Genomic DNA, 23513 nt, shown 5'->3' with positions numbered 1-23513 from the left:
TCTCTGTCATCATGGATGTTTCTAGCTCTCCCTCTCCCTGCCTTGCTGAAATCAATAAAAAAATACATTTTTAAAAAGCAAAGATCAGCCCTAGCTGGTTTTGCTGAGTGTAAAGAGAGCATCGGTCTGCGGAATGCAGGGTCCCAGGTTCAATTCATGTCAGGGGCACATGCCCTGGTTTCGAGATTGATCCCCAATAGGGGGCATGCAGGAGGCAGCTGATCAATGATTCTCTCATCATTGATGTTTCTATTTCTCTCTCTCTCTCCCTCTCCCTTCCTCTCTGAAATCAATAAAAATATTTTTTAAAAAAACAAAGACCAAAGACGTCCCGGTAGCATGTTTCCCAGTGATCCATGACCAAACATGGGAACAGAGCCGTAGGAGGGGTCAACCGAAAATGCACCCCCGCATCCAACCTTTTGTGGGTAAAGAACCTTACCTTTCACAATGTGTGTCCAAACCATCCCAATTTCACGTACTATTTCTGCCCCTTCCAGTCTTCAAACACAGGGAAACAACTCAGCCCATTGCTAAGCACCCTTGGGACCCCTGAAACTCACCTTTACATCCTCTTCCCGCTAGCCAGCAAGGCTCCTATTTTGGGACAACTTTGGCACATGACCTGCTCACTTGTGGGGCACAAAGCAGCCACAGAGGGGCCTAGGAGGACGTCTGAAACATCACAGGAAACTCTGAAACCAGCAGTCCCACTTCACCCCCAGGAGGCAAGCTGCGCAAGTGCATCCAGTCCCTTATGAAAACAGATCACCTCAATGTCCCAAACCAATTTCAAAAACCTCAAGACACATTAATAATGCAAATATATAGAAATTGTTTAAATTAAATAAATGGGTAGCTCTTAAGAGCCTGAGTCCGGTGAGGTCAGTTCCGGGGAACCCGGGTTCTGTGGTGAGGCCTGGAGCCTGGAGCCTGGGCTCCACTTTAAGCGCAAAGCGTTTACTTAGCGGCTGAAGAGGCCAGTGTCTCCCAGTCGCCTCGGGCGCGGAGCCCCCATGGCTACTGTGCGCGAAACCGCAAATCCTGCATTGCCCGCGGGGCTTCGGGACGCGGCCTTTGTGGGAGGAAAGGGAGGACCTATTGTCTGGCTGTCCCTTTAAGATTACCACCTAATTAGTACTTCACCTGCGCAAAGTGTGGATTCTGCGCCTATAGACGCGTTCCGCATAATGACCTTACGCTTATTTGCAACAAGCTGTGAACTGCTGGAGGGGAACTAAGTTTACATCCCAGCCCTTGGCCCACAGCGCTTCTCATTGAGATTCTAGGCGGCTCTGAAAAGAGCCTTTGGGTTTCGGCGCAAGGGGGTGGGACGGAGCTCACGCCCTCTCGCCGCGGATGCGGCGCGCGAGCTGGATGTCCTTGGGCATGATGGTGACGCGCTTGGCGTGGATGGCGCACAGGTTGGTGTCCTCGAACAGCCCCACCAGGTAGGCCTCGCACGCCTCCTGCAGCGCCATGACGGCCGAGCTCTGGAAGCGCAGGTCGGTCTTGAAGTCCTGCGCGATCTCGCGCACCAGGCGCTGGAAGGGCAGCTTGCGGATCAGCAGCTCCGTGGACTTCTGGTAGCGGCGGATCTCGCGCAGGGCCACGGTGCCGGGCCGGTAGCGGTGCGGCTTCTTCACGCCGCCCGTGGCCGGCGCGCTCTTACGGGCGGCCTTGGTGGCCAGCTGCTTGCGGGGCGCCTTCCCGCCCGTCGACTTGCGCGCCGTCTGCTTGGTGCGAGCCATTTGGAGGACAGTGAGGGGAACCAACTAAATTGAATAAAGGGAGATAGGGAGCGGAGGCAACCCTTATATACCCTCAAAACCTTGCTGATTGGTTGTGCGCTTTTTCAAAAGTCCCGCGCAAAGAAGCCATTGGCTGAAGTTAAACAAGTGAATTACTAGACAGCTGATGAATTGCTCCACTCTCCGATCTGTTTAACAAGTCTGTGATAAAAAAAAAAAGGGGGGGAATTTTCTAAAGTTCTTTATTTTACCTCAAATTCTAAGTAAGGGACCACTTGGGTATCCTGGGAAGGTGCCAATTCTGGCTCAGTGGACCTGTCTTGGGGCATAAGGATCTGAGGACCACGCGCTGAGAAGACTCAGTTGTATTTTGTGACGTTCTTTACCTTCCCTCTTACCTTTGGTTTCCCTCCTCCCTAGAGAAACTACTCGACACCGAGCCCAACTGTCCCCCTAATGTCTTCTGAAACTCGCAAGCGTCTCCTTTACTGGCTCCCCCCCCCCCCGAACTCAAAGCCTTAATAACAGTCCCCTCTCCCAGGACCTCATTCAAGCGCAGGAATCACAAGTAGCAAAGAACGTTAACTCCCGATAACGAGCTGCAGTGACTATGGAGGAAGGTGATCACCCTGCACGGCTGGGAAGCAGCACCAAAGCTGGCTCTTTTTGAGAAAATGTGTGGCTCTGAAAAGAGCCTTTGGGTAAAACTAAAAGGCAGTAGGTTGTACGCACTTGGCTTACTTGCCCTTGGCCTTGTGGTGACTCTCGGTCTTCTTGGGCAGCAGCACGGCCTGGATGTTGGGCAGCACGCCGCCCTGCGCGATGGTCACCTTGCCCAGCAGCTTGTTGAGCTCCTCGTCGTTGCGGATGGCCAGCTGCAGGTGGCGCGGGATGATGCGCGTCTTCTTGTTGTCGCGCGCCGCGTTGCCCGCCAGCTCCAGGATCTCGGCCGTCAGGTACTCCAGCACCGCCGCCAGGTACACGGGCGCGCCCGCCCCGACGCGCTCGGCGTAGTTGCCCTTGCGGAGCAGCCGGTGCACGCGGCCCACGGGGAACTGCAGCCCGGCCCGCGAGGACCGCGTCTTGGCCTTGGCGCGCGCCTTGCCGCCCTGCTTGCCACGTCCAGACATGATGCGCTTACAAACTTCCCAGGAAGTGTTGAGAGGATGGGGGCGGCCCTTTTTATAAACCTTTTCGGGCGCGAAACATATGTGTCATGGGTTAAGACTGCGGCTTCATCTTAACCAATCAAAATGCACATTTGGCATCCCTTCGTTCTGATTGGACAGTGCTCATTTTTTTTTTGACGTTGTGAATAACCACCAATCAGACACAGAACTGTAATTTATCACTTTATTTGCATACGACGCTCTATATAAAAGGGACCCGTTGAGTCCTTGTCTTACTGTTTCCCTACTTCTCTTCTGAGTGCTTCAGGAGTTCTCCCGACCATGCCCGAGCCCGCCAAGTCCGCGCCCGCCCCGAAGAAGGGCTCCAAGAAGGCGGTGACCAAGGCGCAGAAGAAGGACGGCAAGAAGCGCAAGCGCAGCCGCAAGGAGAGCTACTCGGTGTACGTGTACAAGGTGCTCAAGCAGGTGCACCCCGACACCGGCATCTCGTCCAAGGCCATGGGCATCATGAACTCGTTCGTCAACGACATCTTCGAGCGCATCGCGGGCGAGGCGTCGCGCCTGGCGCATTACAACAAGCGCTCGACCATCACGTCCCGCGAGATCCAGACGGCCGTGCGCCTGCTGCTGCCCGGCGAGCTGGCCAAGCACGCCGTGTCGGAGGGCACCAAGGCCGTCACCAAGTACACCAGCTCCAAGTGAGGTGCTTCGGCCCCTGTCAAACCCAAAGGCTCTTTTCAGAGCCACCCACAATGTCTCAAAGACCTGTAGCTCCAAAAGCAGTGCAAATGTTTCAGGCAAGAACCCTGCTTCTCCCCGCCTCGTTAGTAAAAGTTTTCTATGCAACTGGGATATTTGCTGCTGCGGTAGTTAGCAAAGGGAAGGTGGCCTGGTCTGATTTGCTCTCTTGATCTTTCATCGCCTGGTTAAGGGGGTAAGTTGCCTGTCCTCAGTTTCATTTTTTTATCCAAACCCACTAACGTTTCCACAAATTTTTGCAGCTAAATAGTACATCTGGGCAAGGTCCAGATTGTCTGACCACCCTGTAGAGTTTTAAATTCAGCTAATATCCGAGCGTATAGAGAACTACTGGAGTCGCTGAGGGCGGGGAGAAAGTGTCCATTGTTGTGTAAATTTCTCAGCTACCGGGAATTCCTCGGCAGGGAGCGCCTTGATTGTGCCTCCAGGGTCAGATTCATTCAAGCCCCAAGGGCTCCCAGAGTTACCCTACCCTTGTCCAGAGCTTCTTTTTTCGTTAGCTTTTCACCTCCTAGGACTTTATTCTAAGATTTCACAGGATTTAACATTGGTGTGCTCCAGCATGTCGCTGATTTTATCCTACAATCGCCTCAGAAGGAATCTCCAATTTACAGGCGAAGGACTGAGACTTCAGGTTGAGTACTAGGCCCTTGCTCATCGGTCGAGCTGCTCGGGACTTTCCACAGTGTTTGTCAGGCTTTTTCTCAAGGAAGAGGCTGGTCATAGGAATGGGGAAACCGTCAAAGGCAAGTAGATGGTTAGAATGAGAGGAAAGTAGAAGTGGCCAGGAGACACACGTGTTGTGTTCTCTGAGGCCCAGCAAAATCATTGCCAGCTAAAGTTTAAGGTAGACATCAAGGTGGGGATGTAAGGATCGCCTGGCAGCCAATCGAACCTCAGAACTGCGGTGTGAAGGGGGAATCATGGCCATTGGCAGAGTAACTCTGAGCTTAAAGAGCTCATTTTCTACTTATGAGCAACATGGAGTTTCATGTCTTTTTTCTGCAAATGACTCGGTAACAGATCCCTATGAACGTGCAGGAATGACTCGGTTTTGTAATGGACTTTGTGAAGAAAACTCCTGGGGCCCACATATTGTGAAGGCATTTATTTCTTCCTCTCCAAAGCAGGTTTAAAATACATTTTTGAAAAACAGTGTGTTCATAAAAAGAAACAAAAAGCTGAGTCCTTGCTTTATTCAAGGTAAGAGAACATGCTCACATTGTGAAATGCGTTTGCTTTTCAGCTGGAGGCTTGGAAACGTGCTTGTTGCCAAGCAACATGTTGATTGTGTGCCTCTTTCCAGGATAAACACTGTGCTCACAGAACACTTGCCTGTTGCGAGTGACCGCATCCCTTTCTTTAGTCTAAAGTAAAGAAAGCCAGGATAACTTTTAATTTTTTTCAAAAACCCTATATAATAAAGCGGTGATATGCAAATTGACCCTCACGCCATCACAAGATGGCTGCACCCACAGCAGAAGCGGGGTTTCCATAAGGAGCTGAAACAAGAGATCAGCAGGGGCCTGAGGCTCCGTGGCGCTGGGGCCAGGGCGGGAGACCTCAGGCCGCATCCCCAGCCCAGCAGGGATTGATGGGGACCTCAAGCCACACCCCCCACCAGGTCAGGGGACCTGAGGGTGCGCTGGGGACCTAAGGCTGCATCCTCACCCAGCACTGGGCCAGGAGACCTGAGGCTGCACCCCCCACCTAGCGGGGCTTGACGAGGGTGGGCCAGCGGGCCTTGGTCTCACCCTATGGGGGTGGGGCTGGCCGGGGCTGGGTCTCACCCAATTTTGAGGTGCACGCAGGAGGGTGGGGACTTGACTCTGGGTCTCGCAGCATGGCCCAGACTCTGACAGGAGGAAGATTTTCATGTACATTTTACTAATTTTCTTTCATCTCTGACACTTCTATTATAGAGCAATCGCAAATAGCAATATTAAAATATTTCCTCTAATTAATTCCCTTTTAATGTGCACAAATTTCATGCACTGGGCCACTCGTAGTAAAAAGCAGAAGTATTCAAGAAGAAAAAGCATGCGCTGAGGGGAAATGCCCCAGGCAGGACACAGCCCCATCTGCCTGTTTGAACGCTGAGTTTCAGCCAATTACTTAAACCCTCTGTGAGCATCACCTTACGTCTAAAATGGTAATAAAATGATTAACTACCACGTGGCTTTGCTGGGGTGATCAATAGAATACCTCTGGTGAAGCTCTTGAGGCAGTGTCTTAGGACAGAGTCCTCCCAGATATTGGCTGTGGCTACAGCCTCTGGTCCTGCTGGATCTGAGTCCCGAGGCCTAGAACGGGGCAGGAGGCCAAAAAGCCTGCTAACATTTGACATCAATTGGGTTCCTTGTCTGGCAGTGTGAACAGCGCAAACCCTTCTGTAACCGGACAACCAAGGGGTCCGGGCTGCCTGTCACTTCAGCCAATTCAGCAGAAAGAGGGTCGGATGCTATCTGAGCATTTATTCCAATCCTGCCGGCAGCAGGGAGAGCAGCAGGTCACCCACAAAAATCTGCTCTGCCTCCCACCACAAGCCAGCTGCTTATATTGGGTAGAAGGGCAAAGATTAGGTGAGAAAGTAGGCATTACAGGCATGTGGACGCGGGCATGGGATACTCATTACAGGCTACAAGTCATGCAGGCTGGGGGCGTCGCAGAGAGCGGGCGCCTGGGGGCACCCAGGACCAGAGAACAGGTGACAGGGGCTGGGTGCTGTAAGGAGCAGGTTCCTCCTGGATGAGATTGCTTTGGCCATCAGGTTGTCAATCTTTCCATAACAGACTTAGAGATCTGTGTTCTCGAGGTTCATCTTCTCAAATCAGAAGCTGGGGAAGCCACAGGAAGAGGAAAGCCAGCTTTGGACATGGGGCTTTGAAGCGGAGTCCCACACATGGGTTCCAGGCCTGGGAACCCCCTTGGAGTTGCATGTAACACATGGGAGGTGCCTGGGTGCATCTGGGGAGGACATGCATATCCATGGCTGGAGCCCCAGAGCGATCTTCCCAGGCTCTAACATCCACTCCTTCCTGGAGCGAAGTTCCAATTTTATTGCCTCCTCCTTGCCGAGGGCATTTCCCCACATCTGTCAACCAGGATCATAGTTCTGTGTGTTCTGCAAATTCCTCAGGGAGAAACTGTTAGAACAAGGGCCCCAGGTCTGGGCTGTTCTTACTACATGTCACTCTTGCTGAATGTGAAAATATCCTACAATGTGGATGAGGTTGCCCACCACAAGGAAGAAACCAACATGTAGTTAACCTGGTTTAGAAACCAACATGTAACTGACAAAATCCTGTAATAAGCCATGGCTAAGCCTCCCTCCCACAGGCACAGCTTTGGAAATGATTGCCCTGCCCCCTGCACTTGTCGCAAGTGAAAAATAAAATGGGCCGGAACCGGTTTGGCTCAATGGATAGACCGTCAGCCTGCGGACTCAAGGGTCTCAGGTTCGAATCCGGGCAAGGGCATATACCTTGGTTGCGGGCACATCCCCAGTAGGGAGTGTGCAGGAGGCAGCTGATCGATGTTTCTCTCTCATCCATGTTCCTAACTCTATCCCTCTCCCTTCCTCTGTAAAAAACCAATAAAGTAGATTTTAAAAATAAGTAAATAAATAATAAAACCGTTTTCTTTCAACAAGACTTGTGTTTCTTCGGTTCTGTTATTCCGAACAGTGAGCCCCTGTGTTCAGTTAGAGGTTGGTCTGCAGGGCCTGCGGGAACAGCCCGACTCCGGACCTTCTCCCCTTTGCTCCCTGGGTGCAGCCACAGCAACTCCTGGCCACCTCCCGGCTCTCCTTCCTGGTCTCCCTTCTACTTGGCACTTTCTCAATTTTCTTCCCCACTCATCGCCTTATCCGCAAAGCCTTCCATGGCCATGCCATTTAAAAATATCACCTAACCAGAAAAAGTAAATAAATAAATAAAATAGAGTAGAAAGATCACCTATCCGTGTTTCAGTGGACTTCATAGCCCCGAGCACATCTGACACAGTTTTTCTTGTTTTGTTGTTCCCCCCAATAAAATATAAGCTCCATGTCTACAGAAATATTTCGCTCACTGTCAGTCACTGCTATAATTCCTGGAGTATATGTAATTCCGTGTCAGGTTCATGCTATATGCTCAGTCTTTTTGTTTGTTAAATTAACATCCTCCTATAAGTTTGTCTCCTCAAACCGGTGCCTTAGCTCCAATTACATCTGATATTTTTCCTATTTAAGTACTGGAGTCCATATCTTTAAAATAGATGAGATTTAAAATGATTACATTGATTTTTCCTCATCTCAAAGTGATAGGGGGGACTTGTAATATGATAGATGGAGCACCTGAATTAATCTGAAAGATAATCACATTATTTTGAAATTCTGAAATACATGTATATATGATAAATATAAAAGGTATAAAAAGCCAGTGTCCGTGACGACCAGGACGGCGGGTCACCATGAGGTGCACTGAGCACCTCCGGGTCCCGGCCGTGCGGCCCACAGGCTCCGACGGCAGCGGCGGGCGGGCCCCTAACATCCCCGATAAACTCAGCGCCTGACAATCAAACCCGAGCGTAAAACGAAAGTTGGCTGATGAAAGCTTGAACTGAGCGGGTAACAGCAAAAGATGAAGCTCGCTTTTAAGGAAATGGGGGGCGGGCCTGAAACAAGCCTTCGGTGGAGGAAAGAGAAATTGCTGAAAATGGGCGACTTCGCCCGGAAACCAGAGAAGAAGCCCTTGGAGTTCCAGCGCGCAGCCCGCGTCACTGGCGGGAACTGGAAGGAGGGAGGGGGGAGAAGGGAGGGGAAGGGGAGGAGGGAGGGGCAGGAGGAAGGCGGGAAGGGAGGGACGGAGGCGGGAGGAGGAGGGGAGGGGATGGGGGAGGGGAGGGGGAGGAGGGAGGGGCAGGAGGAAGGCGGGGAGGGAGGGACGGAGACAGGAGGAGGAAGGAGGAGGGTGGCGGGAAGGAGAGAGAGAAGGGAGGGGTAGAAGGGGAGGAGGGGGAGGGCGGGGGAGGGGAGGGACGGAGGCGGGAGGAGGAGGGGGGAGGGGAGGGGGGAGGGGAGGGGGAGGAGGGAGGGTAGGAGGAAGGCGGGAAGGGAGGGACGGAGGCAGGAGGAGGAAGGAGGAGGGTGGCGGGAAGGAGAGAGAGAAGGGAGGGGGAGAAGGGGAGGAGGGGGAGGGCGGGGGAGGGGAGGGACGGAGGCCGGAGCGGGAGGAGGAGGGGGGAGGGAGGCGGGAAAGGCAGAGCCTGGGGCCGCGGGAGGGAGCCCCTCCTCCTCGGACGCACAGCGCGGCCTCCAGGCTGAGTTAGGCCCCGAGTTCGGGCGCCGACCGCTGAGCTAGTCAATGGGACTCACACGCTGCTGGGCCTCGGGTTCAGGGAGGGCCCGGGACTGAGACCGGCCCAGTTCAGACCCATTGGAACCGGAGCTGCCGGTGCTGGAGGGGGTGACGGCCACTCAGCGCGATGCCCGGGAGGAAGAGCGGGGGGGGGGGGAGGGGCGGTGTGAGCCCACAGTGCGCAGACCTGCCTGACGGCCCAGGCCCAACACGAACGCAGTTTTACTGGTAGTTTTTTAATCGAACTAAGTTCTTATGGGGAAGGGTTGCAGCCTCTCGTCCTCGCAATTTGTACACTAATCTGAACGCTCGCCGGACAAGTCAAAACCAGCTCGGCGGAACTTCCGGGCGACACCAGTGCACGGTCCCAAGGGAACAAGAGAGCACAAGGTACCCGCCAGGGAAAGGAGGGGTGCCAAGGGCCTGTCCTCCACTGGGGTGCGGAATGGCGGGGACCCCTCCCGTGTACTCACGCTCGTCTCACACTCACAACAAACCAAAAAGCCGCGCGCAGCTCTTCCGAGAGGGGGTGGGCGGCCCTGAAAAGGGCCTTTGGTTTTGCTGTCGAAGGTAGTGGTTTGGGGCCTCAGCCGCCGAAGCCGTAGAGGGTGCGGCCCTGGCGCTTGAGCGCGTAGACCACGTCCATGGCCGTGACCGTCTTGCGCTTGGCGTGCTCCGTGTAGGTGACGGCGTCGCGGATCACGTTCTCCAGGAAGACCTTGAGCACCCCGCGCGTCTCCTCGTAGATGAGCCCGGAGATGCGCTTGACGCCGCCGCGCCGCGCCAGGCGCCGGATGGCGGGCTTGGTGATGCCCTGGATGTTGTCGCGCAGCACCTTGCGGTGGCGCTTGGCGCCGCCCTTGCCCAGGCCCTTCCCGCCTTTGCCGCGTCCGGACATGATGGCAGCGAACAGACAAGTACTGAACAGGCTGAGCAACAAAGGCAGCCCACTTATATACGCGGAGTGCGGACCTAATTGAAAACAGAAGGCGCGCAGAACTTCCGCCGGATATAGGCCCTCGCGGCCTCGCTCTGGGTGACGTCACCGTGAATGGAGTCCCGCCTCCCGCGGCAAGTCCTGGGTCCCCGGATGAGGATTTCTGGACTTAACTGCTGAAAACTAACGACACTGGCCATTTTTTTGTGCAGAAACACGGGAAACGGTAGAGAATTTTATAAGTTTATTGGAGCCAAAATGACGACACGCGAGGGGGCGAGATCTCAAATGCTCAGGAGGACAGTTTTGTAGCTTCCTTCACGCACTTGCCATGCGGGAGGATTCCACCAACGCGGGGAGAAACGAGGTGCAGGGGAGAACTGCACCCTGGAGGGCGGCCGCGCTGGAAAAGGAGGATCCCTTCTGGGGGCTCGGGGGGTGTTAACAGATGCACCAGGACAATGGGCAAGGCTCGCTTAAGGCAAGATAACCTTTCATTGAATTGTAAGATTGGGGCTTGGCTCCCCACCAAGACCCACCTGTGGCCCGACCACCCTGGGGGGTTACTTTCGTTCATGAATTTATTAGAGACCCTTTTTCCTTCCCACATTTCACACGGGTTGGAGGTAGCCGCGCCTGCCCTGTGAGTTGGTGCCCAGGGCACACATATTGAGAGGCGTTCGCTGGACTCGCAGGCCGACAGGGCAGGGTCCAGGGGAAACACAGGCCGGAGGAACCAGACAGGGAAGTCTGAGCAGCCTGATCACAGGAACCAACAGGCAGAAATAATGGAATGTGTCTGGACTCAGGTGGGAGGCATATGAAAGGAGGGAGGGCCTGTGGCAACAGGTGACCTGCGTATAGGAGCAGGGAGTTCAGGTCCGTGCTGGGCAAGAACAAGGAGGGAATCGATCCGGTGGCGACACAGGTAGACACGGAGCAGCTTGTAGCCCGATATACCTAGACCGGCTGGCTTCACCGCCAGCCCATACCCGGCCCCGCTCTGAATCTGCTTGTAATAAAATGTCCACGGCTTTGCTTAAATCTTCTGGCCCACGGTTCTCAGTCTTCGGCATCGCGAGACACGACTCCGGGAGGAAAAACCTCAGCCCACCGTTCAGGTTTTCACTGTTATCGGGCAAAGCCTTTCCAACCAACCCCCACCCCCAGCCCCACCTCAGCCGGGCAGGAGTCTAAAAACTGTCATTTCCCCCTCACCCCCGCACACACACACACCCCAAACCAGGGAAATCCGACCAAAAGGGTGTTCTTCCCGAAGGTGGGGCCACAGACGCCGGGCTCCCTTCGCGGCGAGGTTATTTTTTTCTTCCCTGTGTATTAAAGCCGGTAATTCTCATTTCACTCTCCAGCCACCCTCGCCTCTGCGCCGTCACTCATGTGTGTCAATGTTTACCTCTCTGTTCCTAGTTTTGTCTGCTCTCAGATTCTGGTAGCGACATTATTCCAAACAGAATTGGCAACTTGTGGAAGCGAAAGCATTGGGATAAAATAAATAGGTGCTTTCCCACGAGCTATTTTTAGAAACGAACGTCACTGGCTTTTGAACAGAGTTAAGTACGTAAACAGAGAGACTTCGCGGCAGAGAGCAGAGTGGCGCAGCGGAAGCGTGCTGGGCCCATAACCCAGAGGTCGATGGATCGAAACCATCCTCTGCTAAGTACTTTTTTCCTTTTTAAAATTCTGCAGTTTATGTTCACAATAAAAAAAGAAAACAAGAAAAACCGAGACAAACAAGCCAGTAGGGCCAATACTCCCAGGGCGTGCGATTTAAAAAAAAGTAAGGAAATGCCTCTGCGTGCAGCTGACATTTCCTTCTAACGAGGTGCTCGAGGTCACCCACGCGCTAACAAGCTCGAAAGGAGCCCCTCTGAGCACAATTTTTCATCCATACCGCGTTATTGGGCCAAACACCCTACGGAACATTATAAAGTCTGTAAACACCTTGTCCATCGAATGAGCTATTGAAACACGTTTTTTTTTGTGTGGATGTGTGCATTAAATGTAAATATTGTTAACAGTCAAAATTTTTGTACTCCGGCCATAGTGGGCTACTTTAATTTATTAATATATGGACGCCTCAAAAAACAGTAACGGCCCTGGGCCTCTTTAAACCCCTGAGAAACGCTAAGGAAAGCATTCTTTTCTTCAAATGGATAGAGACACCGTGTGAAAGCGCTCTAATCTCACGTTATAACAATCACGGGCAATAGGGTAGTGAAGACTGGGCGGGGCGGGGAGGGGTGGCTGGAGGAGGGGGAGAAAGCGGGGGCGGGAACCGGAGATATTTGTAATACTAACAACAACAACAACTTTTTTTTAATGAAAAAAATCAGAGAAAGCACCAGAAGAGCATGGGAGGTGAAAGGGCAGGTACCCACGCAGAATGGCGAGAGGGTCACGGTGCAGATGCTTCCTGATATAAGACCCCCTTACGGGTGCGGTTACCATGACAACTCTCCAGCCAGCTGACCCAAGTATCGAGAGACTGAAAATAGTGAATGTGGGTGAGTTGATACGGAACAATGAGTTCGCTTATTAGAAAATATCCCTTGATGCAGACAACATGCAATAAATACTTTGGCATCGCTTAGGAGCCAAAACTCCAGCTTTCTGCTCAGCAGGGGTAGGCTTGAGTCCCCATATGCCACAAGACTTAAATGATTGTCAGTTTCAACCTTTCCCCAATCCCGACTCCGTGGCCCCAAATGACCCCACATTGTCTAGAATTTCCATCTTTTTAAAGGCGAAAACGCCCAGGCGACATAGCCTGTGCATCAGGACGTGACGTGAAGGACTCAGGATCCGATGCTTTTAAATATTTCAGCAAGGCTGCGCAGCCAGCGACCACGTGGCCTAACGGATAAGGCGTCTGACTTCGGATCAGAAGATTGAGGGTTCGAATCCCTTCGTGGTTAACTTTAGCTTCTGCGTTCTCTTTTGCCAATAAACTGCCCTAATCCATAAAAGAGCGCCAGGAGTCAGCAGTTTCACCAATGTCTTTTCACTTTCTTTCTTTCTTTCTTTCTTTCTTTCTTTCTTTCTTTCTTTCTTTCTTTCTTTCTTTCTTTCTTCCTTTCTGTCTGTCTTTCTTTCTTTCTTTCTTCCTTCCTTTCTTTCTTTCTTTCTTTTTCTTTCTTTCTTTCTTTCTTTCTTTCTTTCTTTCTTTCTTTCTTTCTTTCTTTCTTTCTTTCTTTCTTTTTTTAAAATTCTGGCTGCTGTGGAGTCTATGTTACTGTTTTTCACTCTTCCCCTCCTGTTCCACCTTCCTTTCTTCCTTCTGTTGTATCCGCATCAAACGGATGAGAACAGCCTGCATTCCAACCTCAATTACAGAGCAGAAATATTAAGGTCATTAAAAGAGCCCAGGTGTTTACAGAAGTGTGCATGCAACAGACCCATAGAGAAGGTAGCTGCGCAAAATATAAAGACACACATTTCTGTGCCTACATAACTGATTTTAATAATAATTTATAGGATGAAGAGAAGGTAATTTCCAACTGCTGACGTCCTGGTGAAACGTGGTCTTTGGTTTTGTATCTAAATATTGGTTCAAACGTGGAGGCCATGAGGGCTCTTGCCAGGTGAAAGCAATGAATAATTAAAACAAGGTAGAAAACAACCACAAGGTGCCTATGGGCCCTTTCTTTTCCAGCCTGTTTCTTAGAGCTCCTGTCTGACTGGCTTCCACTACTCCTCTGTGAAGTCCAGATTGTACAGAGAGAGCAAAGAGGCTTCCCTCGTTTGTACGTAATATATTCATTCCTCTTTCCTTCCCTCTTTGTTTAGGGAGAAAAACAAAGCCTTTGGGTTTGAGAAAGGTGATGGGCTGAGGCAAAATTGCCCCAGATCTACCTCCTTACTTTGGGACAATACAAGAGATGGCCACGTTTAAAACCACCCTTTAACGTGAATTAAAAGGAGTGACACATCCCGCAGGTCTTTTATGCTTGGATGAAGTTTCAATCCCTCCGCCTGCCACCACACACACACAACAGGCCTTTAAGTGTGTGTTTTACAACTATCTGGTGAATGTTTACAGTGTGCAAACTTGGAGAAACAGGGTTTAAAAGGCTGGGGCACATCCTTAAAACCTTATTCTCACAGAAGGTAAAGTGGGGAGGGAGTGGCACCAGGGGTAAGACTGCACAGGCATCCATAGCATCAATAATTACCTCTGATTCTTTGTGGGAGAAAAAGCAACATATACAAAGCATATCGTGTATGAACCAATTCCTGAAGACTTCGGCTTGCAATCAGGACCATCACCTCCCAAGCTTTTATTTCCAAGATTAAGCGGGTCATCGTTTGTAAGCCAGCTTGGAGCCATGTAGTCCGCATAAGCCATCTATTGTTAGGTGAAATTCAAACCCAGGTGTTGCTTTAAAAATCCATGCTTCCTGGGTCCCAATCTTCATGAGGCCTTGGGAGGTCCGCTGACTTCCCACACGTGTACTCCAGGAGTTTCCAGGTCTCAAAAGTTGCAATCCCAGTCCCGGACTTGAACGTGTTGGAAAGGCCTCATCACCTCAACCACTTGTTCTTAAAAACAAAACAAAACACAAACAAACAAACAAAACAAACAAAAAGAAAAACGCTAGGTTTCCATGAACCTTAAAAGGAAAGACTGGGTTTGTCTGCTCTCTACCTCAGTTTCCTCATCTGTAAGATAGAGACAGATGATGGGGGGGGCGGGGGGGGGAGTTTCAGAGAGATTAATCTCTACCGTCCCCTCAAATTGTGTTTCTCTACACTGTGTGCCCGGCCACTTGCTATAGTTTAGTCTAAGGTGAACACAGGCGACAGGTGAGATTTTTATGGGAGTACGTGCTAAAATTAAGATGTCCATGGCAGAATAGAATCAAAGAAGGGAGAAATAAATAGAGGGTGGAGGGCAGGGAAAGATCTTCGACTTAAATGAGTTCAACTAAAATACAAAGAGAAGAGGCATACTTTCCTTTGCAGATGCACGGGAAAGGGACGCTTGATCTGGGTCTTGAAAATGGGTTTTACCAGAAGGAACCATAGAAGCAACAGCACAGCATGTGGGCAGTGTCTACTCCTAAGGGGCAAAGGTTGAGTTTGATGGGGGAGCTGGGAGGGAGGAACTGATAAGGCGTCCAGCCAGAGAACCTTGGACTTGGAAACGTGCCTGAGATTTAAAAGGCAAAGAATATGAGACCAAAACTTGCCAACACCGGCCACTGAGCGAAGAAAGGGACCGAAGGCCTCACCTCACTCACCGGCAGCACCGGAACCGCGGGACCCTGCCCAGGAGAGTCCGACCAGCGCTCAGCGCGCCGTTCTTGCTCTTCGCTTACAGACAAATAACAGGCTCAGAAGGCACTAAAACGGCCCCTGGCAGCACTCGCTAAAACCTGGCGCCCACCGCAGAGCGGGCCCCGGAGCGACGAGGATGGGATTCGAACCCACGCGTGCAGAGCACAATGGATTAGCAGTCCATCGCCTTAACCACTCGGCCACCTCGTCGGCGACGTGAGGAAGCTCCGGTAAATATTACATTTCTTCATTCAACCGACTTGTTCGGCACTTTCTCTTGTTTTATTGCAAGTCTTCATTCATGAACGTGATGCATTTGTTTGCCTGGATGTCCCTCTTGCTTTGATAAAGGGAAAAAAATAAAGAAGAGCCTACAGTCCCGAAATGGAGGGGTAGGGTAGGATGTGAACCTGAATAAAAATGACAAAATACACTTCCAAAGAGAAATGTGGAGTCTGAAACAGCCGGACTCGCAGAGACAGCCAGTGGAACGGCGGTTATAAGGGATTTGCTTGGGGCGGGAAGCTGCGGGGACGTGGGGCAAAGGATGCAAAACTTACTGTTAGGAGAGTCCGTTCGGGAGACGCACAGCACACCAACCATAAGCAACGGTGCTGTATTACAGACTTTAAAGTTGCTAGGAGAACATTTATCTTAAATGTTCTCACCACACACACACACACACACACAAAGAAATAATGATGGGATGCAGTGGAATGGACTGTGGTGATCACACTGCAATACACAAACGTATCAAATCAAGACGCTGCACAGTTGAACTTGCACACTGCTGTCTATCAGTTATATCTCTTTGTCCTACAGTCCTTGTGGCATCTGCCTGAGATTGGGTGATTCGGGGAGGGTGCAGGGAACCCCGGTTTTGTTCTGGGTTGGATGCTGTGAGGAATTCTGTGCTTGAGACGAAGGTAAGAACACAACGAAGCCAGAGCTGTGAAGCTCGTGGGCCCTCGGATCAGGTGGAAGGAGGTGCTTGGCATCGGCGCGGTTTGCACGGTGAGCTTTTCTTGTCTGTTCTTAGCGAGATTATCAAATGTTTTGTTGTTTGTTTGCCGTTTCCGTCTTCTGTCATTGGGCTCAGAGGATGAACGCCCTTGTCGATGCCCCTGTTCTGTGAGCCGGTTTTTGTTCAGCAGAAGAATCCCCGGGCCGAGCAACATTAGCCGCCAGAGGAGACCGCAAGGCACTGAGTGTTGATGGGGGTGGGGGCGCGAAGTTCAAGTGTAAGGGCGTGTCTTTACAGGCCAGAGTGCACTCTTGGTTTGGGGACTTGATGGGCATAGGCCAGGATGCACCAGTGACGGGGAAAAAAACAGCAGTAAGATAGCAGCAGGCCCCACCGAGATTTGAACTCGGATCACTGGATTCAAAGTCCAGAGTGCTAACCATTACACCATGGGGCCACACAAGGACACCCTGAAACTCCTATAAATATTTCTTACAGAGTTTGTCATTCTTACTATTTTGTGAATTATAGTTTCAGTTTAAAAGAGATTTATTAAATTTAAAATCTGCTACATCACGCTCAGCAGAGACTACAAAATGCACAGGAAGACCTGGGCTCACACGCACCACGAACTTCTCAAGATCGAGTGCGTGTTAGAGATGGATAGCACCCGAACCCAGAACTGAGGTCCCAGATGTGAAACGCGAATACTTAGACATCTTGAAGAAAACCCAATTTCCCAAGATCTGAAGGGGACTCTGGCCCAGTGAAGGCGGAGGGACAGGAGAAGGCGGGTGTGGAATAATGAAGAAGGCGTGAGGCTGCTGGTCAGAACAGTGAGATGCAAAGGTGATCAGAAGGTACTAAAAACACAGAAGGTCCCACCGAGATTTGAACTCGGATCGCTGGATTCAAAGTCCAGAGTGCTAACCATTACACCATGGGGCCAACAGGCACCACGGCCCTAACAGCCACAAGCTCTCTGGCAAGCTTTTCCTAAGGCGTTGGCTGCGCGTCCGGTGATGTTCAATAGGGTGACTTCTTTCCTGAACGTTCCGTGGGTCCTTGGAGAAAAGGCGAAGCCAAGCAAAGCTCACTTTTGCTTGGAATTTTCCTGCCGTAACAGCGCTCTTTACAAAATCAAAACTGTGTATTTCTGGGCAATTTCAGAGATTACGAAAAAACTTTTCCCTCTTTAAGTATTTTTACTCCCTTTCTGCCTTTCCTAATAGACAGAATGCAAGTATAACAAAAGATAATTTTTGTTATGTTTACTCTTTTCTATGTTATACATACAACTAAGTGTATGCGTTAGAAAGAGTTAGCAAGCAAAACGATTTTTAATAAAAAAAAAATAAGATTTAGCTGAAAGCAGCTTTGAAAATTATCTTTCTGGTACTTGCTCTCTAGTTCTGGCCTCTGAGGTGGAACGATAAGAGAGCTCCAGGAGGAGGAACGATTGGAAAATTCTTTTTGAAATGTTTCCTAATCATCAAACATGTTCACAGGAGAATACTGATGCACTGGCGTGCCCACATTTTGGGGAAGAAAATCAAGTAGAAGAAGTTACAGGCAGACGAGGTTTCAGCAGTCAGACCTGAGGTGGACTGCCGATAGGGAGATAGCAATTCATAGAGAATTAGAGCCGGGGCGTCTTTAGGGTGCAGGCTCAGAAATCCCTCTGTAATCCCACAATCATTTTCAAAGATTTGTCTCTAGCGACTGTCACACTAAGAGACTTGTGCTACCTGCTTCCAGTGTTACGGAAAAATAAAACAATAACCAGGAAAACGGTGTTTCGTGTTATTTAATAGTGTGTTTGAATTTCCAGAATTGGTCCAGGAGATGATGCGGTACTGGGGAAGAAAAGCTCAGCTGCGTAGTCGGCAGGATTCGAACCTGCGCGGGGAGACCCCAATGGATTTCAAGTCCATCGCCTTAACCACTCGGCCACGACTACAAGACTCCAGCTAGCGCCTAGATAATTCCCATGAGGAATATTACCTCTCCTGTTCTAGCTTGGAGTTTCTGTTCGGCACCTGTTTTGAAATGTCTGTCATCATGGTAAAACCAAGACTGGGAAGATCGAGATGTAGATCATAAATTATTACAAATTGTAACAGTTTGACTATGGGATACACATTCCGATCTGTACCAGGTGTACATATCCCCAAACCTGAGTTACTGAAATCACCAGAATTGCCAGACTAATGACTAGCATTTACTGAAATCGGAGACCGAAAACAGCAGACCTGCAGTACTGGTCCCCAGGCCCTACCTGATAGTCCGTGATGAACTGAATTCAATCCCCTTTCCTAAAATCTAAATTTGTATCAAAAACACAAGTCTACATAGCAGAGGATGGTTTCGATCCATCGACCTCTGGGTTATGGGCCCAGCACGCTTCCGCTGCGCCACTCTGCTAAGACACACCTAACGCTCTTTCAAGTTTTATTTAAAAAGAAGTTCTGGCATTTTCCTAACCTCTACTAATTGATGAATATTTTGGCTGCCAATAAGAATGGAAAGAGTACACTGATATCCGCACGTGGCTACACTCCAACTCCAAATACTAGCGGCTTAGCGTACCCCCGAAAGACTCCAATCCTCAGACCCGCGTTTACTCGAGCTCTGACAGAATGACGTTTCAGGTTATTGGAAAACCAAGCATATGCTAATTAGCATAATTTAAGAAGATGAAATTGCAAAAGGAAGGCTAACTGGTCTTTCTCAGCTCAGCCATCCCGATACCAGAAACATCGCTACTTTAGGATTTTCTTTACCAACCTTTAAATAATTTTTATTTTTCAATCCCAGTTGATACATATTATTATATTAGTCCCGAGAAATCTCGCAGTCATCATATTTTTTTGACTCTGCAGTGAAATGTTGCCCTGCAGTAATGGGAAGGAAAAAAACATGAGTTGCATTGGCCGGGAATCGAACCCGGGCCTCCCGCGTGGCAGGCGAGAATTCTACCACTGAACCACCAATGCTCGCGGAAGTGCCGGTCTCTTTTTGTCCTTATGTAGACATCGTTATATTGTCACATTAAAACAAGAAGATTGCGTGTGTTTTTTCTGCCCCTTAGGACTTTCTTAAATCCCATTCACTTTGATCAGGACATTTCTCATGCTGAAGGGATCCAGAATAAGCCACCACTGTGGCAAAAAATAAAATTATTTTGAACTAAAGACATTCGAGTTTCTAAAATCCCTTATCTAAGAGCAGAGCCTTCCAAAAGAATTCACTTGTCATAAATCCCGTCCCCTCAAGCAACTCTCATCTTCCCTTCTGAGAGGGAAGTTGGTGTAGAAAAATAAAAAGTAATTTTCCCACCCTAAATTCTCGGTTGGAATCCCTGCAAACAAAGCAGAAGTTTGTTAACATGTATATGTCATGTGCACAAGGGAGAGGCCCAGGGAGACTGGTCGCTCTGGGAGAGTAACGGATGAAGCGGAGCAGAACTTACCCCAAAATATGCCTCTTTGACATAAGAATTATTTTAGGTCCATTAGTTTTTAGAAACAGCAGACACAGAAGAAGATCCAAAAACCAAGTAGAAGTTACCTTTTTGTAGTAATAATAGTGATGATGACAATACTATATAATAAAGAGGTAATATACAAATTGACCCTCATGCCCTCACAAGATGGCTGCCTATGACCAGGCCGGCAAGGGTGTTAGTGAGGGAGACCAAAGGACTGAACAGCAGGCTGCGTGGGGGTGCTGTGAGGAGCGACAAGGCCAACAGAGGGGGGGCAGTTAGGAGAGACCAGGCCAGCAGGGGGGCAGTAAAAGGAGACCAGGCCAGAAGGGGGGGGAAGTTGGGGGCAACTAGGCGCGGAGGGGGGGGGGGGATGGGGGGGAAGGGGGTAGTTGGAGGTGACCAGGCCAGCATGCAGAGGCAGTGAGGGGTGATCAGGCCTGCGGGGGGGGCGGGGGGGGCAGTTAGGGGCAACCAGGCAGGCAGGTGAGTGATCAGGAGCCAGCCGTCCAGGATTGTAAGATAGATGTCCCTGGGATGGGCCTAAACCAGCAATCGGACATCCCCTGAGGGGTCCTGGATCGGAGAGGGTGCAGGCTGGGCTGAGGGGACCCCCCTCCCATGCACAAATTTCGTGCACCAGGCCTCTAGTAGTAATAATAATAATAATAATAATAATAATATACATTTAGGCATTTTAAAATGGAACTGGAGCTGCCATCACAGAGGAACTGCCTTACACGTTTTATGTCTCACACCTTTGGGTGTAAGACTGTCCAACCTCAGAAGGAAGGGGGGGCGGGGGGCGAGGGGGGAAGGGGAGAAGGTGAGAGAGGGAGTAAGAGATCAACCAAGGCCTTGTATGCATGCATATAAGCATAACCAATGGACTCAGACTGTAGGGGGGTGAGGGCATGTGGTGGGGGGTGGGAACGGCAGGGGAGAGGTCAATGGGGGAAAAAGAAGACACGTAATAGTTTAAACAATAAAGAATTTAAAGTTTAAAAAAAATCTTATGACTTTCAATTAAAAAAACACACACAACCCTTTGGGAGTTTAAAAAAAGGCAAAATAAACTCTTGACTTGGCCTAAAGCAACCTTATGCCCCAGAAAACAGTTTGCAAGGATAACAAGAAAGCAGATATTATGGCTACTGTGCTGACTACTACTGGATTGAAAATTAAAAACAGTCTCTTTGTTATACTAGGTGTACCGGTTAATGCGGATTTTTTCACTAGATGGAGTTACACATATGTTGATATATGCGATTTGATATGTATGCTATTTTGTTGTATTGACAACAAGCTTCAGAACTTCATGTGTCAAATTTTCTAAAGGTGTTAACATCATAAATATCAAATTTCATGCCAAAAAAAGAGCATTTTGGGAAGTTTTAATTCATTACTTTATTTTGAAGAAAAGTGCTGCTGAAAGTTATCATATACTTCGGAAAGCTTATGGTGAACACGCTCCATCTCAAGATACTTGTGAACGCTGGTTTAAACGCTTTAAAAGTGATGATTTCAACGTGAAAGACAAAGAACGTCCAGGTCAACTGAAAAAGTTTGAAGACCAACAATGACAAGCATTATTAGATGAAGATGCGTGTCAAACTCAAAAACAACTTGCAGAAAGATTCAACGTTGCTCAGCAAACAATTTCCGACCGTTTACAAGCAACGGGAAAGGTTTAAAGGAAGGAAAACGGGTGCCACATCAGCTGAATGAAAGACAAATGGAAAACCGAAAAGTCATCAGTAAAATGTTGCTTCAAAGGCACGAAAGAAAGTCTTTTTTGCACCGAATTGTGACTGGCGATGAAAAGTGGATTTATGCTGAGAATCCCAAACGCACAAAATCTGCATTATTAACCGGTTAACGCTTAATCCGCATTATTAACCAGTTAACAGTCCGCATTACCGGTTAATAATGCGGATTAGCCGTTAACCAGTTAAAAATGTGGATTTTGCAATCAAAGAAAACATGATAATTTCAAGAGCAACATCAATAGTGCTTTATTCAAAGTACAGTCATGTCCACCGCTGGCTACACATTTCCCATCTTTCGGGTAACTTGTGGAGACCGTCCCAATAGAACTTGTCTTGTTTTGGGGCAGGCCGTTCACAGACCCTATTGTCCACCTCTTCCTACGTGTTGAAGAGCCGCTCAGAAAGCGCGGGCGCCGTCGATCGGAACGAGCGGCCACCTGCAGGAGCGAGGGCTGGTGAACACGGCGGGTGGGGTGAGAGAGATGCAAGGAGGCCTTTGCGGTCATCGGGAGGAGCGGATACGTGCGATAGGACATCGTGGGAGCGAAACTCGGCAGAGTCCCTGATCGGGTTGGGAGACGGAGCGGAGGGAGTGTGCAGGATGCTCCCGGCTCCCGGTCCCGGCTCCCGGCTCCCGGTCCCGGCTCCCGGCTCCCGGCTCCGGGGAACAGGGCGGGCCTGCAGCCGAGGAGGCAGAGGTGGTCTCGGGCAGACAGGCGAGAGCGCAGAGCGGGGCGCAGGTGCAGGGGCGGGTCCTCGGAGCATCGGGGACACGTGGGGACCGGGAGGCTGCGTGGCCGGGCGGCGAGGACAGTGTGAATTAACTGTCCGTCCGCGGAGGCTGCAGAAGATGCCCCGTCCGCTCGGGAATCCGTCCCGTTTCAGAATCCCGACGGCATCGCGGGCGTCACAAATGCATCTGATGCCAGCACGTCGCCTGCTCTCTTCACCAGGCGGCCGCGGGAGTCTCCCTGGTCCCAAGGCACATCCGCCTCGGAGGAAAGTCGCCTCGAGGCTTCGTTTCTCCCCAAAGGCCACTGCGGTTGACCCCGACGGGGCTTCTGAGCCGGAGTCAGACGCGCGGCCGCGGCGTCAGGAGGCCACAGCAAGGAGCCCTCCCTCTTCTCCAGTGGGATTTAAATAACTTTCTCCTCTCCTCACTTTTCCCTCTTTTCTTCCAGGATCTAAAGATGTATTTCTTTGTATTGGGAGATTTGCTCATCTCCCCGCCCCCCCCCCCCGTCCCCCCAACACACACTGTCATGGCTTCGTCGATGCTTTGTTGCTAACGGAAAGGGATGGGCCAGATTAAATGCTAATCCAAAGGGTGAACACTCCGTGGCTGCTCTCGTGGACTCTTCCCAGTTCGGGGTTTCCGTCGCAGTGAACGGGAATGAGAACGGCTGTGCGCCCGGCGCTCCTGCTTTTCTAGAGTAACTCCCGGATTTCTCCTCCCGCCGCCGAGCCGGCCCGGCGCCCCAGCCGCGCGCACCCACGGGCCCACCCTCCGCCGGCGGCCGCGGGCCCTGGCCTCTGCGGCGAACGCGTGCCCTTCAGTCCACGCACCTCCCAGCAACTCGCCCGCGTTTGCGGCGCCGTCCCTTCCCCGAGTCCGGTGCGCAACCTCCCCGCCGGGGCGCTCCCGGGGCGCGGGGCGCGGACGTCCGCGGGGACCTGTTCGCCAGGCTCGTCGGCCTCACCGGGGCCGCGGGCGCAGACAGTCGGGGTGGCCCGGCAGCCGCGCTTGGACCAACCTCGGGGGACCCCGCCAGCGTAGCGCCCGGTGCTTGCTCCCCGGCGAACGCAGCCTGCAGTCTCCGTCCGGAGACGGGGCGGGGGCGGGGGTGCCCGTCCGCCGGGGCCGCCATCACCAAGGCCGCAGACTTATTTCTCTCACTTCTGGAGGCTGGAAAGCCAGCTCAGCCTTGTCAACAGGCGTGTAGGGCGATGGCTGCCCTCCCGGTTCCTTCTCATGGTTTCTTTCCTGTGTGTGTCTGAGCCCTAATCTCTTTTTATAAGGACACCAGGCATCTTGGATCAGGGCCCAACCATAGGCCCTCATTTCACGGACTTTTGTAC

General features: G+C 50.9%; 4 protein-coding genes across 4 annotated transcripts; 1 reads left to right on the top strand and 3 right to left on the bottom strand.

Annotated features, from left to right (window-relative positions):
- Positions 1-1340: 1340 nt before the first annotated feature.
- LOC308533770 (histone H3.1) lies at positions 1341-1751 on the bottom strand (the record flags this gene model as incomplete). The annotated part of the gene is made up of 1 exon (XM_081111882.1): positions 1341-1751. One exon carries the CDS (start codon positions 1749-1751, stop codon positions 1341-1343), a length of 411 nt encoding a protein of 136 aa, XP_080968008.1.
- A 737-nt stretch (positions 1752-2488) lies between these two features.
- LOC308533719 (histone H2A type 1) lies at positions 2489-2881 on the bottom strand (the record flags this gene model as incomplete). The annotated part of the gene is made up of 1 exon (XM_081111814.1): positions 2489-2881. The coding sequence occupies one exon, from the start codon at positions 2879-2881 to the stop codon at positions 2489-2491; it is 393 nt and encodes a 130-aa protein (XP_080967940.1).
- Positions 2882-3062: 181 nt separating this feature from the next.
- LOC308534770 (histone H2B type 1-C/E/F/G/I) lies at positions 3063-4942 on the top strand. The gene has a single exon (XM_081113330.1). The coding sequence runs from the start codon at positions 3203-3205 to the stop codon at positions 3581-3583; it is 381 nt and encodes a 126-aa protein (XP_080969456.1). The 5' UTR covers positions 3063-3202; the 3' UTR covers positions 3584-4942.
- Positions 4943-9565: 4623 nt separating this feature from the next.
- Positions 9566-9877, bottom strand: LOC308534753 (histone H4; the record flags this gene model as incomplete). Its single annotated transcript, XM_081113309.1, has 1 exon — positions 9566-9877. The coding sequence occupies one exon, from the start codon at positions 9875-9877 to the stop codon at positions 9566-9568; it is 312 nt and encodes a 103-aa protein (XP_080969435.1).
- Between the last annotated feature and the right edge of the window lie 13636 nt (positions 9878-23513).

This window comes from Myotis nattereri (genome assembly GCF_964212035.1).
Source record: "Myotis nattereri genome assembly, chromosome: 18".
Lineage (NCBI taxonomy): Eukaryota > Metazoa > Chordata > Mammalia > Chiroptera > Vespertilionidae > Myotis > Myotis nattereri.
This window is presented reverse-complemented; position numbering and strand designations above follow the sequence as displayed.

Bases quoted from the DNA above. Each gene is read 5' to 3' on its own strand.
- LOC308534770 (XM_081113330.1), top strand. From the start codon at position 3,203: ATGCCCGAGCCCGCCAAGTCCGCGCCCGCCCCGAAGAAGGGCTCCAAG.